This window comes from Diabrotica virgifera, chromosome 1 (genome assembly GCF_917563875.1).
Source record: "Diabrotica virgifera virgifera chromosome 1, PGI_DIABVI_V3a".
Taxonomy (NCBI): Eukaryota; Metazoa; Arthropoda; class Insecta; order Coleoptera; family Chrysomelidae; genus Diabrotica; species Diabrotica virgifera.
In genome coordinates, this window is record NC_065443.1 from 250,877,408 (window position 1) to 250,897,226 (window position 19,819).

A 19,819-nucleotide genomic window follows, 5' to 3' on the forward strand; every position below is an offset into this window, starting at 1 on the left:
TATTTGGATTAGTGCTGTTTCACTCTTACGCATAGTAAAGCTGCTACAGTTGTCCTCCTCTTCCGTGCCTATATTCACACTGAATGTCATCATAGATTTTCGATACAATGTGTTAGAAAGAGATGCAGCAAACCAGTTCATGAGATCTTGTCGTCAGGAATCGCGGAAGGTAGGCTCCCTCTATGTTAATATTTACCTCTATGAATATTTCAGCAGTTTCGAATTTTATTGTAATACATGATATTTAAGTTCCACACTTGTTCACTGTTAAAGTTATTCATTTTGTATTAATTTCAAATTTTAATTTTTCCAGTGTGTTTTATTTATTAGTATCCCACAACTCTAAAAGAGTTTTGTGCTACACTTTACGAGAAACCCTTCACACTTCTCGATTTTAAATTAAACTATGTCTCGATTAAATCATGTCTAGAGTTATTATTTGTCATTCATGTAATATCTGTCATAAATTATAATAGAACACGAATTTATTTATGGGTACTTAATGAGATGATGGAACATTACAAAATTAATAAGAGAATTTCTTAGGATGCATGTTTAAATAAATGTGACTGACTAATCGAGATTACTCGATGTTGTTTTAATTTTTAGTAAACCTACTAAAAACTTGCGATCTACCGCACAGCCCTGCTTTTAGCTGGTTTGATATAATATTTTAGTTGGACTGGCAACGTTGCCTAGAAATAAGAATGACATATGTGACAAGACCAATTTACAAAACTAGAAAAACACGATTTTCGGTTATAAGACTTGTACCAGTTTTTTTTGACGCGAAGTGTACAAAGTAACTAAACCTATTGGACTACTGTCAGAAGAAGAACAAAGTAAATATGAAAGACTAGTCACTAGAGAACTGGAAAATATTGCAGAAAATGGAAACATCGAACAAAAATGGACGCAAATAAAAGTATGTATGACCAAAGTAGCGCAAGTCACTAATAGAAATATAAAAGATGGATTCAAAGAATGGTTTGATAAGGAATGTAAAATAGAACTGGATGAAAGAAATAGAAAGTTAAGACTCAAAATGATGCAAGTGAAAACACCAGAGATGAAGATAAAATACAAAGAACAAAGAAAACGAACTAAAAGAATCGTAAGACCAAAGAAAAGAAAGTACAACGAAGATAAATTGAAATGCATAGACGAAAACTATAAAAATGAAGAAGTCAGAAACTTGTCTTTTTCAACATCTTTCTTCTATCTGGTTTTCGGTTTACCTTTCTTCTTCTTTCCTCCTATTCCTTGTCGTACCCCTCGCACCGACCCTAAACTTATCTGTTTCCTTTCGATTTATTTGAACCCTGTTCTGTTTCTCTGAGTGTAACTTTTACCATCTTTATTAATTTTTCACTAATTCCAATTTCACATAGCGCTTTGTATATTTCTTTTCGTTTAACTATGTCAAAAGCTTGTTTAAAGTCAATGAATAGGGCCATTGTAGATTTCCCCTATTCGTAGCTTTCCGCTTGTATCTCATGCAGTAGGAAAATTTGATCCACCGTGCTGCTTCCTCTTCTGAATGCACATTGATATTCTCCTATGTCATTATCTATCTTTTGTGTTATCTTGTCTTTTATATAAACTGCAAGTATTTTATATGCAACGTTTAGTAGGACTATTCCCCTGTAATTATGGCATAAACTTTAGTCGCCTTTTTTGTGAATTGGACACAGTGTGGCTTCAGTCAATTCTTTTGGTATGTGTTCTTGTTCCCAAATTTCTTTTATCAGCTTTTCCAAATGCTTAATTAATACTCGTCCTCCATATCTAAACATTTCGCTGTTATTTCATCCTTACCTGGGCTTTTGTTTTTCTTTAGTTTCTCTATTATTTCTTTTTCATTAGGCGGTCTTTCCCGTATTTCTTCCTGATCAATACTTTCATTCGGTTCTTCTTCTTCTTCTTCTTCTTCTTCTTCTTCTTCTTCTTCTGCATATTCTGTTATGGCAATTTCATTTAGAAGCTCTTCGAAGTATTCTCTCCCTCTGTTCAGTATTTCTTCGTCGCTTACTAAATTTCTTACATTTTTGCTTTTTTAGTGTACAGGTTTTCTTTGGAACCCCCTTTTATCATTTTTTTACTCCTTGATATAAGTTTCTGGCTTCTTCATTTTTATAGTTTTCCTCTATGCATTTCAATTTATCTTCCTTGTACTTTCTTTTCTTTGCTCTTATGATTCTTTTAGTTCGTTTTCTTTGTTCTTTGTATTTTATCTCCATCTCTGGTGTTTTCACTTGCATCATTTTGAGTCTTAACTTATTTCTTTCATCCAGTTCTATTTTACATTCCTTATCAAACCATTCCTTGAATCCATCTTTTATATTTCTATTACTGACTTGCGCTACTCTGGTCATACATACTTTTATTTGCGTCCATTTTTGTTCGATGTTTCCATTTTCTGCAATATTTTCCAGTTCTCTAGTGACTAGTCTTTCATATTTACTTTGTTCTTCTTCTGACAGTAGTCTAATAGGTTTAGTTACTTTGTACCTTTTTTTCTGTTGGTTTCTAAAAACAGGTATAACCCGTTTCAGTTGTATTCCGACTATAAAGTGATATGTGTCTGCATCTGGTCCTCTATATGTTCTTATGTTCTTTATACATTTTTCCATGTCTTTTTCGACGAACACATGATCTATTTGGTTTATGGTTTTCCCATGTGGTGATCTCCATGTTACTTGGTATATTCTTTTCTGTTGAAAGTACGTGCTCATAACGATCATGTTTCTTTCTTTTGCAAAATCTATTAAGCATTTTCATTCGTTGTTTCATCCAGACTTTATTTTCCTATGGTGGGTGTATATATTTCTTCTTTTCCTATTTTGGCATTAGCATCACCTAGTACTATTTTTATATCGTATTTGGGAATATTTTCGAATACTGTATCTTATTTGACTGTAGAAGTCTTCCTTTATCTCTATGTTTTTCTCTTCAGTCGGTGCATCTCTCTCTCTCTCCCTCTTGTCGTTTCCCCATTACTGAGGATCGTGATTTCTTCCAATATTCCTAACAATCTTTCTCCATTGGTCTCTATTTTCAGCTACTCTAGGAGCTTCGCAGAATGAGTTTCCATCTGAATTCTTTATTTGATCGGACCATCTAGTTGGTGAGCGTCCTCTTGATCTTCTCCCCGGAACGTTTCCAGAGAATATTAATCTCTCCAAACTTTCGTCACCTCTGCGAACCACGTGACCAAAGAATTGCAGAATTCGTTGCAGACATATTGTGGACAGCCTTTTTTTAATATTGAGTTGGTTTAGAATGGAAACGTTTGTTCTATGAGCTGTCTATGGTATGCGCAGCATTCTTCTCCAGCACCACATCTCACAGGCATAAATTTTTTGGTGCTCGCATGCGCAAAGAGTCCAAGTCTCTGCTCCGTATAGAAATATTGAGAATACAAGAGCATTCACCAGTCTCATCTTGATATTTTGAGAAATAGATCTGTCTTTCCAAACTTTAGTTAGGCGACTCATTGCATTTTTTGCCATACCAATACGTCTCCGAACTTCTGCTTCACAGTTGCCATCGTTAGTTATACTAGACCCGAGATAGACAAAGGTGTTTAGTATCTGGTATTCCTGTAACATGTTAGTCAGTTGAATAGTGTCGAATCTGTCGACCACCATTATTTTTGTCTTAGCTTTATTGATTTTCAGACCAACTTTATTGCTTTCGTGCTCAACTCTTCGCAGAAGATCAAACATTTCTTGCTCATTTGCTGCTATAAGTGTAGTGTTATCAGCAAATCTCAAGTTGGAGATTTTCCTATCCTTCTAAAGGCTCATCCTTCTAAAACCATCCTCATGACATGTTCACCATAAATGTTAAATAAGTCAGGTGACAACACGCATCCTTGTCTAACACCTCTCTCGGTCTTGAATTGGTTTGAGAACTTCTGATCTAGTCGTAATGTCGCTATATTAGACTGGTACAGATTTTTAATAAGTGTCAACAGGTGCATTGGTGCGCCCATCTCTATTAAAATTGACCACATATTTATCCAGCTTACACAATCAAATGCCTTTTGGTAGTAAACGAAGCATATAATCATAGGTACTTGAAATTCTCTAGACTTTTCAATAAGTTGTCTCAGGTTCAGGATTTGTTCCCTTGTAGGTACCTTTACCCTTTAGAAATCCCGCTTGTTTCTGGGGTATTGGGTAATGTAGACAGGTTTTTAATCTGTTTTTGATGATATGCAACAAGATTTTACTAGCATGTGTTATTAGTGACAGTGTGCGGTAGTTTTCACATCTGGTAGTAGTTCCTTTTTTGTGTAGCGGGATATAAATTGAGGTGCACCAATCAGATGGCCATTTTCCTGAATTCCAAACAGCGACACAGATAGAATGGATGATATGTAGTACTTTGTCACCTAGTAACTGTAGTATTTCACATGGTATTGAATCAATGCCTGGGGATTTATTTCTCTTTAGTGATTCAATTGTATCTTTGACTTCAGCGAGTAAGACAGTAGGTTCTCTAGGGTAGTTAGAGGGCCACTGATTTTCTGCTGATACCTCGTTATTTTTATATAGCTCGTCACAGTAGTTTCGCCATTTTTCCAATATTTCGTCAGTATCGGTCTTTAGATTACCTTCCTTATCCATTACAGACCACGTTTGACGTTTAAATTCTCTGGTAAGGAGTGTGATCTTCTGGAATAAATCCCTCAGTTTATTTCGACAGCCATGTTCCTCTATCTCTCTGCATATTTGAGAGATGTAATCAGCTTTGTCTTTGCGGCACTGTTTTTTGATTTCTTTCGATAACTCTCTGTATTCATCGTTTGTTCCGTGTCTAGCTTTGTGTTATTTTCTGCGTTGAATAACAGTCCACGTCTTATCGGATATCCATGGCTTACGGCCAGTGGAAACCGCTGTCTCACAGTCTTTTGCAGCCTCGATTACCTTATCTTTGAAATAAATCCAAGTGCTTTCAGGGTCACTATCTACTTGGTCTAAAGAGAGAGCTTCTTCTAGGTTGTGTTGGAAGTCATTGATTTTTGATGGATTTAGAGACATGACTTTTCTCTGGGGTCTTCTTTTGGGAACTTTAAAAACGAAGTCGAACGTTCAGTACCAGGAGTTGATGATCGCTTTTACAGTCTGCGCCAGGATATGTTTTACAGTTGATGGCCGACGACTTCCATCTTGATCTTATTAGGATGCAGTCTATTTGATTCCTTGCTGTTTCTACATTCTAGGTCTATGATGTTGATCTACAAGATGTTGTTCTACACAGAACTCCACTAGACGGTCGCCATTCTCATTTCTCTGTCCCAGTCCATTTTTGCCCAGCACTCCTTCAATATTTTCATTAGATGACCCCACTTTGGCGTTAAAATCTCCAAAAATTATGATGAGTTCACGTTTCGGAATAGCGCGAACAGTTTCTTCTAGACGACCATAGAACCTGTTGATGTCTTCTTCTTGTGCAGCTGTTGTAGGAGCGTATACCTAGACAAGGTGTAGGGTATTGGTGGATATTCTCATTTTAAGGGATATTCTGCCATCAATAGTATTATATCCAATTACGCAGTCGTTAAGTTTAGAGGGTACAATTATTGCGACTTCATTTGTACTTTTGTTATCTGGGCCTGAAAAATAGACGACGTTGCCAGCAGTTGTTTTAAAATGCTCTTTACCTCTCCAGTGAGTTTCAGAGAGTCCCAGTACCGAAAGATTGTGGTCTGCCATTTCTTTTTCAATTATGTGTAACTTTCCTGGGTTTTGGATCAATCCCTGGACGTTCCATGTACCAATTCGCTGACATTTTCTTAAATTAAATGAAAATTTGGATTCAGTCTCACAATTTCTGCCAGGTGCCTGGTCCCTCACACCTTGGCAGCCGGTAGCAAATTTCACACCATCCGACCCGGAACCGAGATGGCGTGAGTCGGATCGCTACACATTCCATCTTCACTTACTGAAATTGTCATCGTCATGGGAAGAAATTCTCTTGGGAAAATAGTGCAGTGGTTTCCCTTTGAATTCTGCAACGCTGTATATGTGCCGTTTCTGTGGCTATGATTCTCGCAGCATGGTCAGTTTTGTAACAACCAGCTGCCACTGTCCAACCTATCACCATGTCTGGCTACCCTCACTTAGTTTAGCCTGCAGACCAATGCAGTTGCCCGGTATGTGGCACGTGGAGCCATAAGTGGTGAGAGTTGAGTGCCTTATGAGGACCAGTTATCAAAAACAATCTCCCGTCGATGACGTTTCATGTGGTCGTTCCAATAAAAGGTGCTACCTCTATAACACATTCCTACACCCCACATCGGTGCATGTATGTTTAAAAATGTTATTTTTTGGTATTTTCCTCTTATTCTTAGTATGCATATTCTCTCTGAAATTGGTTTAAAATCAACGATTAGATCTTTCAACTTTTTGTTTACTACAAATCCTGTGCCTAACATTCTATTTTCCCCTCCGATATTAAAAAATAAATAGTCATTTATTTCCATTGAGTTTTGGCCTAGTTGTTTCGTTTCTTGTATTGCTACTATTTCGAATTTATATTTTTTGCATTCATCTACTAGGTGTTTCAGTTTTCCTTCTTCGTATGTTCCTCTTACATTCCATGTTCCTACTAATATATGTTCGTTTACGGGCTTCTTTTCATTAATAATCTGTACATTTTTGTCTATTTCGTGTACCTTTACTTTGCCATGTCATCTCCGTTATTTCAGTCTGCTTTAGTTGTATTGCTAAGTTTTTTGGTTGTATATTTTTCTCTTTTATGAGTTGTTGTTGACTGCTATTGCATGTCCATATTTCACCATTAATTATTAGCTTCTGGTATCCTATTTTTACATTTTTTTTCATTATGCCTCGCTACCATAGCTTTGCTTCTAATTTCTTTCTGGATAATTCTTTCTTCTTTTGACATATCATCATTAATATAGATTCTTTCGTCCTTTTTGGTTTTTAATTTACCTTTATTTTTCATTATTTCAATTTTGTTTTTCACGCTGTTAAGTTCCACTATGACAGTATTTTCTCCTATTTTCCTGCTCCATTTACATCTACTGAAACTTGTAGCTCTATTTCTATAAAATTCTTCATATCCCCTCGTAAAACTTTCTGATCATTTGTATCAATTTTTATTCCTTGTATTAGTACATTTTTTAAGACGTAGTACCTCTTATAAGAATAGGAAGACTAAGATGTGCAGGACATCTAGCAAGATCACAGCATAACAACCCTCCTAGAAGAATCCTTGTGTCACAACCGGTGGGAAGTAGAAATAGGGGTAGGCCAAAACTTAGATGGAAAGATGGCGTAGATGAGGATGGGAGAAAAATAGGCGCAGCAAACTGGCAACGGTTGGCAATGGATAGGACTGACTGGCGTAATAGACTTGGGAAGGTCGAGGCTCTTTCATAGGGCTGTAGCACCATTGATGATGATGATTATTACATTTTTCCTCTTTCTTTCATTTTCCAATTTCTCTATTTTTCATTTGCTTTACTAATTTCTTTTTCTTATCGATATATTTGTTTTATAGCTTTTTCGTTTGTTTCTCGCACTTTTTTATTTCATCTTTGTAGCCGCTTTGTTGATCTTTCAGTTCTTTAATTTCATTCTTTAGTTGTGTGATTTCGTCTCCAGATCTATATTGTTCTTTTTTTATGTCTTTTATATCCATTGCTAATTCTCACATCATTTTCATCATGTTCCTCCTCTTCCCTTCTCCTTTTCATTTCATCAGCTAATTCGCTATCTGAACTCATTGTTCTTAATTCCTAGCTATTTTTCGTGCTAGAGTTATTAGTCAATGCGTCACGGGTGAAGTTTCGTGGAGAACTCTACTCACAGTTCAAATTCCCACCCGCGCCCGCGCTGTCCGTTACTAATTTTCCAGCACTTTTATTCCTAGGTAAAAATCAAAATCCGGCCCTGTTTATCTGTTTATAATAACATTAATTATATTATAATAAAGTTTTCTACTTTCAGCTGATTCTGTTTATTAATATGCTTTATTTTCCTGTAGAAATACACCATTCACAATAATATTATATTGTTTTGTTTCCACCTACTGTAAAACCTGCTTTGTTTACATTCGATATCACAAAAGTTTTTATCACTTTACACAAGAATTTAATTCCTTATCGTTGGGATTACTTTTATTTTTTACTAAACATCTATTCCTATGTAAAATCATCCAATAAACACGATGGTTTAATTATTTTTCCGCTAGCTACTGTAGTTTTCGAGAAAATTGCGTAAAATCTCCTATTTAACAATTTTCCGGATTTCCTTGCATTTTCTCGCAAAAAAGCACATCTATTTTTATGTAAAATCGTCCAATAAACACCATGGTTTGATTATTTTTCCGCTAGCCACTGTAGTTTTCGAGAAAATTGCGAAAAATCTCTATTTTACGTTTTTTCCGGATTTTCCGGCATTTTCTCGCAAAAAAGCACCTCTATTTTTATGTAAAATCGTCCAATAAACACGATGGTTTAATTATTTTTCCGCTAGCTACTGTAGTTGCCGAGAAAATTGCGAAAGATCTCTATTTTACGATTTTTCCGGATTTCCCGGCATTTTATCGCAAAAAAGCACATCTATTTTTATGTAAAATCGTCCAATAAACACGATGGTTTGATTATTTTTCTGCTAGCTATTGTAGTTTTCAAGAAAACTACAGAAAAGCTCTATTTTACGATTTTTCCGGATTTCCCGGCATTCTCGCAAAACTAATTTCAGATTCGGATTCCTGAGGGTCGAAAACATATTTGCAAAAGGTTTTCGTCTTCTTTGCCAATTTTGAGCAGTTGAGAATATTTCAGTGGACTATTTAGAACAAGTTGAAAACTACAACTATCTTGGCACAATAATTAGTCACACAAACGATTACTCCACTTGAGAGTTAGGCTGGCAAGGTGTTATATTTTCTCGACTCTGCTTTACGGGATAGAAGCATGGACACTTAACGCGTCGACTACCAAAAAGTTGGAAGCATTTGAACTGTGGGTGTATAGAAGAATCCTTAAGATATCATGGACCGAGCATGTAACAAACAACGAAGTAATGAGAAGAGTCAACAAAAGACTGGAAATATTGGAAACCATCAAGACAGGAAAGCTGCAATAATTGGTGCATGTTATGCGTAATGAGAGATACAACATACTTCAATAATTAATTATACAGGGGAAAATCCAGCGCGAGAGAAGTGTAGGAAGGAGAAGAATCCCATGGTTGCGTAACTTGAGGGAATGGTATGGATGCACATCAACCGAACTATTCAGAGCAGCAGCATCTAAGATCAGAATAGCCATGATGATTGCCAACCTCCGTCGCGGAGATGGCACGTAAAGAAGAAGTAACATTTAATTTCTAGAATCGGTTGTTTGTGTGAATCAACTCATACTAAATGGCATTGGGAAGAGTATACTTTTCTATAGTCCGTCCCACCTTGACTTTACAGTATAGGGGACATAGACAATGCTGTCCTTATGAGAGTTTTTAGCGCGGTGATGCCGATTTTGTCAAAAAGAATTTGTAATCGAACATTAGAGAGATCAAATTAAAAGTGTTTTAGAAAGACAAGCTACAATTTTAGGATTCATATGCGTAATAACTAGAGTATATCAAATAAACTTAACGCATACGAATCCGAAAATTCTAGATTGTCTTTCTCAAACAGTTAATTTAATCTCTCTAATGTTCGATTACAAATTATTTTTCATAAAATCGGCATCACCGCGCTAAAAACTCTCATAAGGACTGCATTGCCTATGTTCCCTATGTAAAGTCAAGGTGGGATGGACTATAGTTTTGGAGTCTACTTTTACTAGTAAATGTTAAATACAAATCTTCATTCTATATGTATATAATCACTACTACTACTACTATCGGTTTACAGCGTTCTCCGACGCCTTCCGGCTCCTAACCGCCATTCTTATCTGTTTAACCATAGACCTGGAGGGATTTCTCTTTCCTCTAGTTTTTTTTTCAATTCCCTCCCTCCAGCTTCTTCTCGGCCTTCCTATTTTTCTTCTCCCTTGTGGTGTCCATGCCAAAATCTGTTTAGGGATCCTGTCATCTGGCATTCTCTCTACATGGCCGTACCATACCAGTTGTTTTGTTTTTATGTCATCAATTATTGTATGTGTTACTCCCATCATTTCTCGTATTCTCTCGTTCGGTATCCGATCTCTTCTTGATTTGCCTGCTAGTCTTCTCCAGAAGTCCATTTCTGTTACTAGTAACATTTTCTGCGCTCTTTGTTTCAGTGGCCAAACTTCACTGCCATGTGTGATTATACTTTTAAGTATGCTATTGTATATGAGCTGTTTGTTCGCTTTAGATATTGTCTGGTCCCACAGAATGCCGTTCATCATGGCTATGGCTTTTCTACCCTGCATGTTTCTGTCTTTTATAGCAGTATAGAGTATTCCATCTTGAGTTATCTTCATGCCCAGGTACTTGTATTCATCACAGTGTTTAATTTCTACCCCATCGTCTAATGTAATGGATTGCTTTGTTCCTCCGATACACATGGCTTCAGTTTTCTTAATGTTGACTTCGAGACCCCATTTGTTATATTCTTCTAATGTATATAATCAACTTTTACTTAAACCAGACATTCGAAATAAACAATGAACTAAAACAAAGAGATGCACTTTCACCACAACTCTTCAATTTAGCTCTGGAACACATAATCAGAAGTGCAAGAATCGAAAAACCGACTACAGTATTTTATCGAGAAGGACCAAACTTACTACTGGCATTTGTAGACGATATCGATTTAATAGGAAACACCCGATTAAGGATGAATGAGACTTTCGTGATGTTCGAGAAAGAAGCAGAGAAGATGGGGCTCCAAATCAATGAAAACAAAACGAAATATATGTATGTATATGAGCCGCAATGACCAAACCAGAGACAGAATCAGACAGAACATCACCATCGATGACTTTAACTTTGAGCGCATTAGAGAATTTAAGTATCTTGGAACAACAATAACTGAAGACAATAAAGGATCACAAGAAATAAACACTAGAATACAGTCCGGCAACAGATGTCTTTTTGCCCACCAAAACCTTATAAAATCGAAATAACTAATCAGACGTAAGAGGATACAAATGTATAAAACAATCATACCACCCCTTGTGACGTATGGAAGCGAATCGTGGACGATAACAAAGGCAAACGAAGAGAGACTACGTGTTTGGGAAAAATACTAAGGAAGATCTTTGGGCCTGTGCTGGATGAAGCACCATGACAATATAGGATAAGAACTAACAAAGAGCTCGAAGGACTTTACCCAGACACCATCATAAAAGAAATAAAGTCCAGAAGACTCCGATGGACAGGACACCTCAGAAGATATTCTGACCAAAGAACAGTAAGACTGGCGTGGGAGGAAGTCCCAACTGGAAGGAGACAACGCGGACGCCCTCGACTCCGGTGGCGAGATAATACAGCAGGTGACCTGAACATTATGGAAGTGGAGAATTGGATGGAGGTTGCTCAAGACAGAGAACAGCGGAGGCATGTTGTCGAGTCGGCTAAAACACACGAAGGGGTGTGGAGTAAGTAAGTAAGTCGTTTGAGTTGACTCGAACTAGGAATAGTCAACTGCAACTGGATAATCAACTTTTTTTTAATAATGGCTTTGACATAGCCAATTAGCCAGACTATTTATTTTTTTGTACGGTATTACAATAACAATTTTAAGTTTATATCTAAGCCTACTTATTATCTAAATTTACAGGGTGTTATAATATATTAATGGCTACATTTTTCAATTTTGTGATATTTTTACAATTTTTAATTTTATTATCTAAGCCTATTTAAAATTTAAATTTACAGTATAATAAATATATAAATAATATATAATAATATATAAATAATCAACTTGAACTGTAACATATTCATTATGCATAAATATATGTGATTCAGTGAATTTGTACTCTACGAGCTCCCTAGTGGGAAAGTTTTGGGGTAGTTCTGATTTCTTTCATTATATATGGATTTTGGGCTGTTGAATCCGAATATGAGGTTTGCGGACAAAATTTCTTGCCGGTACATTGAAAAAATCGCGAAAAAAGCGAAAAATTTCAGCTTTTTTCCGCTTTTTTGCTCAAATCTCGAAAACTATTAACTTTTAGTAAATGGTCTGTCAACAGAAATTAAAGTACTTAAAATTATCTACAAATATCACTATTTACTTTTTTTTTTCAAACGAACCGTTGGGTCTAGTTGAAAATTGCCAATTTTTAACGGTCTCGGCAAAACCCACTTTTTATATTCCAAAACTTTAGTTTTTATTAGAATGCTGTCATTTGATAAATTTTTCCTAGTTTTTTGTACAAATAATAAATGTTAGTTCATAATATGAATATGGTATATCTCTTCTCACAGCTTCCATGAATCCATTCCATCCTAAAATACCGAGAATGTCTCTGCTTTTCCCTTAGAGCCACAGAAGATCAGGCACAGATGGAGTCACAGTTTTAGTTGGTGTGAGTGTGAACATTCCTTTCGGATCTTGATTTCTGATAAACCTTGAGGTTTGTCCTTTTAAAATGTATTAATTGAACAGCTCTCTGACTTCCATAAACCTCAGGTGCGGGTTTAGTTTTTAGCCATGGAATGGATTGGTTAGGAGCTATTGCATGTTTTGGTGCAATACAAGAAATGCCACGGCTGGTCAATTTTCTTCGGATCGCCTGCGATTGCTGACACTTCCAGATAAGCAACGCGCTTGCTCAAAGTCTTCTAGCGGCAGTAAGGCCCAGATAGTTGGTCTCACCATTTCTTGCAGGGTTGGCCGTTTTCTCTACAAAAAGTACGGCTCAAGAAAATAGGTTGATGTAGTTTCCTCTTTGGGGTTTTGTTCATCCTATACAGAAGCTGTTCGCCTGGAAGTGTCAGCATTCGCAGGCGATCCGCAGGAAATTGACCTGCCGTGCTTTACACATCAGGTGTATGATAACGCTGATTTTAACGTACATAAAATCGACGAATACCACACTTTTCACGTCATATGTGGCTTTTCTTGTATTGCACCAAAACATGCAGTAGCTTCTAAGCAATCCATTCCTCGGATAAAAAAGAAACCCACGCGTGAGGTTTATGGAAGTCAGAGAGCTGTTCAAATAATTCATTTTAAAAGGACAAAACCTCAAGGTTCATCAGAAATCAAGATAACAGATCCGAAGGAAATGTTCACACCAACTGAAATTGTGACTCCATCTGTGCCTGATCTTCTGTGGCTCTAAGGGAAAAGCAGAGATATTCCCGGCCTCTTAGGACGGAATGGACTCATGAAAGCTGTCACAAGAGACATACCATACCTATGAACCAACATTTATTGTTTGTACAGAAAACTAGGAGAAATTTATCAAATGACATCTAATAAAAACTAAAATTTTGGAATGTAAAAAGTGGGTTTTGTCGAGACCGCTAAAAATTGGCAATTTTCAAGTTGTACCTTAGACCGAACGGTTCGTCCGAAAGAAAAAGTAGATAGTGATATTTGTAGATAATTTTAAGTACTTTAATTTATGTTAACAGACCATTTACTAAAAGATAATAGTTTTCGAGATTTGAGCAAAAAAGCGGAAAAAAGCTGAAATTTTTCGTTTTTTGGCGATTTTTTCAATGTTCCGGCAAGAAATTTTGTCCGCAAACCTCACATTCGGATTTAGCAGCCCAAAATCCATATATAATGAAAAAAAATCAAAACTACCCCAAAACTTTCCTAGTCAAAACACAATTTTATTGAATCAATGAGAAAAGCTGAGGAAATAATGAGATATGGGTCCACTTATCCATCGTTTACCTATTGCATGCTATTGGTATCCAGTCAGTTATTTCTCATTTATTGATGTTGTAGGCTCAAATTATTAATTATCTGCGCTTTTGTCATTCATTTTCTAATTTACCGTCACTTTTGCCTTTATATCATAATTAAAAAAAGAAAACAAAAGAAAATACTCACCTAGTGTTCGGAAACTCCCCGTACCAAGTTGTTACCAGATCGGCCACACTTTTCTTTTTCAAAAACACGAAAGTATCCAGAAAAGAAGCAAACAAACCTTTCTGCTTTACTTCATTTTTCCTCCAAAACGTTAGAGGCACAAATACATAGTAATACACTGCTGCACAGAGAGCAACGAGTAGTAGTAATATCAATAACATTTTCCTCAAATACCTACTTTTATTTTATTTTTTATAATACGCAAGTCAAGTGTCTTAGTGCATTGCAAAATACTTACTAAAACTAAACACAAACAGAAGTGAGTAAATATTAGGATATAAATAAACTTTAATTGAACGAATCAGTGGCGCACTATAATTATTTAATAATAGATAAAACATTTTTCGCGAGTTGTCAAGGACTTTTCATATACAGGATGTGGGAAGCCAATTAATCATTTTTCGTAAGAGATTCGAAAAAAATTGATTTCGGTAAAAGTTGGAGCGTAGATAGGACCATAATTTAAAAATATTTTTAAATATACAGGGCCACCCGTATCGACAGGGTTAAATAAACTTATCTTTTTTTATCGGAACACCCTGTAAATTTTTACATTTTTGGATTATTCTCGATGTTTTCTTTCTTAAAATGTATGGTTTTGTAATCGGAAAAGATGTATCCTTACTTCACACATGTGGTCTAGAGTTCTAGAGGTAATAATGCTCTCTCAAGATGAATCACAAGTCCACAAATACATTTATTAAAAACATTACAACTTTAAAATTCTTTGGTAATAGGTATAGGTAATACAGGTAACAACAAACCGCAAAAAAAATTATTCACATGACGGATTCTCCACAAGACTACTACATACTTACTACTTCCTTAAACAATTTTTCCATCAGCTATATTTTTTGAACCACAATATGTAAAGCTGTACAATTTGATTAAATATTTTAAATGTTTGTCTTTTATTTTAACTAGACCGAATACCGAATCAGATTGTTTCTCCTTCCTGTTTGGTTTGTTGTTGCCTGTTGTTTACTGATGATGGCTGGTGTTGGGCCGAAGGGGGTCCAAGGTGTTTTAAACTTCTAACGTTTTTAATAATTTGATTTGTGTTTAATTTTTAGAGAGAGTATTATTAGATTTTGTAATGTTACACCAGGGAGTTTAAAAGATAATAACATTTTTCATTAATTTCGTTACAATGTTCATACTCTGTGGTGATTTGACATCAAAAAATCTATTTATGTTCAAATGATTTTTAATATACATAGTCTACTATTGTTAAAAATTATTTCTCATTCTCGTAATAAAAAAGAAAAAGATTTCTCGTAATCTATGTGTCCAGTCCTTTGAAACCGTTCTATAAAACCTGGACCCTGGAACATTATAATAAACATCGAAAAGTGTCTATTCTTGATTTTCGTCTATAAGAGAATTGCCGAAGATAAATTCTTATTGCTAGTAGCACAATTTCGTTATACTTTCCTAACACAAAAACCATATCTGTCCCTCATTAGAAAAATTCATATTGGCAGTAGTAACAAAGCAACTGAAGCTATAAAACTAGTTTAGTTTAGTCTCAAAGTCATGACCAACTAGGTAGACTATTATGTATATCAAACAGTCTGTTTCTATTCTAGACTATTATGTGTATTTATTAATATTTTGATATCTCACCCAATATTAATACATTAAGGATCAGCATAGATTATTATGTATTTTATTCTCGGAAAATTATTTTGGAATGGATCCTTCCATGGCCAACCTATAATTTCATAAAAATCAGTCAAGCCGTCTCGGATTAGTATGACAATTAACAATGCAACAGGAGAATTTTACATAGGTATGTAAATATAGATGGCTATTAAGAAATAGGGGTTGATGGTAGAAGGGTGAAAATTAAGGATTGTATGTATTTTGTTATGCTAAATCATATAAAATTATTAGGTAAACAATTTTGTCCAAACAACCCATTTATCCCTCCTGGGTATGAAAAATAGAGTACAATCTATTTTAAGTCGTACAGGATATTATACGTCTAAATTTTCATAAAAATTGGTCAAGCCCTTTCGGAGGAGTATGGTAACTAACACTGTGACAGAAGAATTTAATATATCATAAAAGTTGCTGTGAATTAATTAAAAAAATGACTTTAACCTAGGCGATGTTTTTTTTGAAAATTCGTGTTAAAATACCACCTTTTTAAATATCAAAGTAGATTTAGTACAGTCAATATTAACAAAGTTATTCAAATTATTTATAAGCCAAAAATGACTCTAATTTGGTACACAATTTTTGGAAGGGTAGAAATGACTTATTATTGATGTTTTTTAAATATGTTGAAAATATAAGTATTCTTCTTTCATGTGGTTTCCACAGAATTGCTATATCGCTTTAATTTAATGAGCAATAACATTGCAGAAAAGCTCTGTGGGATAACCAAATTGAATAAATTCTATACTACTTGACGAATTGTCTTGCAATATTATTAACTCAACTTTTCATGCAATATCAAAGTCTGCCGCTATAGCAAATTTCTGATTTTTGAACTTTAAGTGTCCCGACAAAAACCTTGTTTCTCTGGACTATAAAAATAAAAATTATAAAATAGCATCATCATGCAAACTTCCGTGAAAAGTGCGATGTTTTATACTTACGGTTGATTTTTTGTATTTTCTATGTAATACGTAAATAGAAAAGAAAATACTCACCTGGTGTTGGGAAATTCCTTGTACCAAGTTGCTACCACATAGCCGATATTCTTCTTTTTCAAAAACACGAAATAAGAATCCAAGAAGCAAGCAAAGAAACCTTTCTGCTTTACTTCATTTTGCCTCCAAAAGGTTAAAGGCACAAATAAATAGTAATACACTGCTAAACATAGAGCAACGAGTAGAAGTAATATCAATAACATTTTCCTCAAATTCTTTTATTTTATTTTTTATAATATTATGCTGCAAGTTTCTTAGGGCATTGCAAAATGCTTACTAAACAGGAATGCCGTGAACGTAAATATTAGGATAAAAATAAACTTAAATTGAACGAATCATTGGCGCACTATAATTATTTTAAAATAGATTCGACATTTTTTGCTAGTTGTCCAGGAATTTTCACATACATGATGCGGTATTATTAGTGCGAAGAAGTCCAATTAATCATTTTTCGTAAGAGATACGAAAACAATTGATTTAGGTATAAGTTAGAGCGTAGATAGGACCATAATTTAGAAATATTTTCAAATATACAGGGCCACCCATATTGACAGGGTAAAACAAAATTATCTTCTTCTAAAAGAACACCAGGCACATTTTTACATTTTTAGATTATCCACGATGTTTTTTTTCTTGAAATGTAAGGTTTTATAATCGGAAGAGATGTATCCATCACAAAAATGTGGTCTAGGTAGAGGTAATAATGTTCTCTTTCCCTCTAATATGAACCGCAAATCAATTTATTAAAAACATTATAAGTTTAAAACAGATTAATTGGATGCGTTCGGCACAACACGAGACATCATCAGCAACTACAGGTAGCAACAAACCAAAAAAAAATAATGATTCACATAATGGATTCTCCACAAGAGTACTACATACTTACATACTTCCTTAGGGCCGGTATTTCAACAGCTACTTAAGCTTTTGCTTAGCTAAGCCTGTGTCAAAAGTTAAGGAGAAGCTTAAGCTCGGTGCCGTATTACCATCATTTCCTTAACTAAATTGATCCTCAACTGTAAAAGTAATTGGTTTGGTACCTCTGAATACGTCAATATGACAAAACTAACTGTTCTGAGGTAAAAACCGCTACTGTCGACTTTTAATTTTATCTTGTCATCTGTATCAATGTCATTTACTTCACTTAATCTTGTGTACATGGTACATGTGTTGTTAGTTTATTGTCTATATTTTCTCTGGTTATATTTTTTATTGTTATTTTGCAAGCAATAGATCCGTCTTTGTAATTTTGTTTATTGGATATATTCCTTAAAATATCAAATTGAAATGTAAGTTTATTTCTGTAAAATAAATATACCAAGCATTGTAGAAATAAATAATTTTCAGGTGCCTACATCATCCAAAAGGAGTAAGAATTTTAATAATCGTTAACAATCCAATAATAATGTTATTACGTAAAAGTTGGTTTTCAATATAACTCTATAATTATTAATCTATAGAAATAACCTCAAAAAACAGAAAACAAAATTTACGCAAAGGCTTATAGACCAGTAAGGATCTGTGAAAAAACGTCTATTTTTGGATGTGAAAGGTGGCATTCGGATTTTTGCAGATAAAGTTAGGTAACACCTTCAGTAGTAATAATTGACTTATGCTCCTTCTCAAATATGCCCGGAACATTAATAAAAAAATTAAAATATTTAAAAATTTCGAAAAACGTCGATTTTTTTCTGCTTTCTTTGCTTATAACTTTAAAACGATTCGTTTTGGAACAAAGTCGTAAAAAAATAAAATAAAGATAATTGAATTTTCTATGACATACGACTGGTCAAAAATGTCTTAACGTATTACCTTTTCTGCAATATAGCAATAGATACAAAATAAGGGGACAAAATACGCCTGTGGTTATTCAATGTTTCTAACCACTTTGGTGGGACTTAGAACCTTAGTAATTCATTTAGGAAATTCTTTGTAATATACTTAAACCGTGTACCAAATTTCATTAAAATCGACTTAATAGATTTTGCATAATAAATTTGCAATCTGAATGTTTTTAAAAAAGTAAAAAATTTTTAAAATCTTTCTGAACAAAAAGAAGACCATTTAGAAGTTGTCTAATTTTTTTACATATAAAGAGGTGCTCTACCTATCTAATACACTTTACAGAATTAAAATCGGATTATTTAAAGGGCCTCAGCAATGTTTTAAACTTATAAACAATTTTTTGGCTTATAAACAAATAGCTTTGTTTAATAATAAAAAAATTAATATTTAGCAATGCAAATAATTAAAACCGGTATAATTTGACTTAAACTTTCAAATGCTGTCAGCAGAATTGCGATTTTATTTTTTAATCAAAGGACATCGCACACATCTTATGGAAAATATAATGTCACTCAAATTCAATAAAATTATACCAATAGATTCGTTTTAAATTAACGATCAAATCTTATCATTGCGCCAACCCTCTATTTTCAAAAATAAGAGCAGAAATTGATATAAATAAATCTGAAATCAAATGGGTAGGTACATAAATTAGAGAGAGAAAAAATATTTTAAAATACCCAGATTTTCGGTACTCCATAAATCAGCGGATTAGTTTCACTAATCCGCTTAGGCCCAGCGGGATTTAAGCTGTTATGAATAGCACTCAGAGCAATAATGATTGTAAACTAACATTTTATGGACTCCAAAAATGTGATTTCGAGAAACTTTAATTGCAATTTGCGCCGTAATTAATCATAATTAAGAGTTGGCGCAATGATAAGAATTGATCGTTATATTAAAACGAATCTAATCGTATAAATTTTATTGAATTTGAGTGACATTATATTTTCCATAAGATGTGTGCGATGTCCTTTATTCGCGTTCAAAAATTGCAATTTTTCGAAAATTTGAAAGTTCCACTGCGTTTATCTCGAAAACTACACATCCTACGAAAAAACTTGTAAGAACATTTTTTGCTTAGAATTACCCAAGAAATACAAAAAAATGTTTTATTTTGCGAAAAATTGATGTTATGTAATTCCTCAAGTTCTTTATTTATAACAATCTTATCGACATCCGGATCAACTGTTACCCAAAAAAATCGTGTTCTACGGATCAAAAAATACATAAAAATCTTGGGTGAGTCCATCTAAATAAAGGAGCCCGTAACTCCCCCTCCTGGCCAC

General features: G+C 34.4%; 1 protein-coding gene across 2 annotated transcripts in view; it reads right to left on the reverse strand.

The window, feature by feature from the left end:
- Positions 1–16,957, reverse strand: part of LOC126879073 (cytochrome P450 9e2-like) — a 90,657-nt gene extending 73,700 nt beyond the window's left edge. Inside the window, exon 1 of one of the 2 annotated variants that reach the window (XM_050641985.1) lies at positions 16,686–16,957. In XM_050641985.1, coding sequence (XP_050497942.1) covers positions 16,686–16,888 — 203 coding nt within the window. In that variant the 5' untranslated portion in view covers positions 16,889–16,957. Of the gene's footprint in view, positions 1–13,986; positions 14,278–16,685 lie in introns of those variants that run through there. The other variant, XM_050641986.1, reaches the window with a different exon arrangement.
- Positions 16,958–19,819: the final 2,862 nt, after the last annotated feature.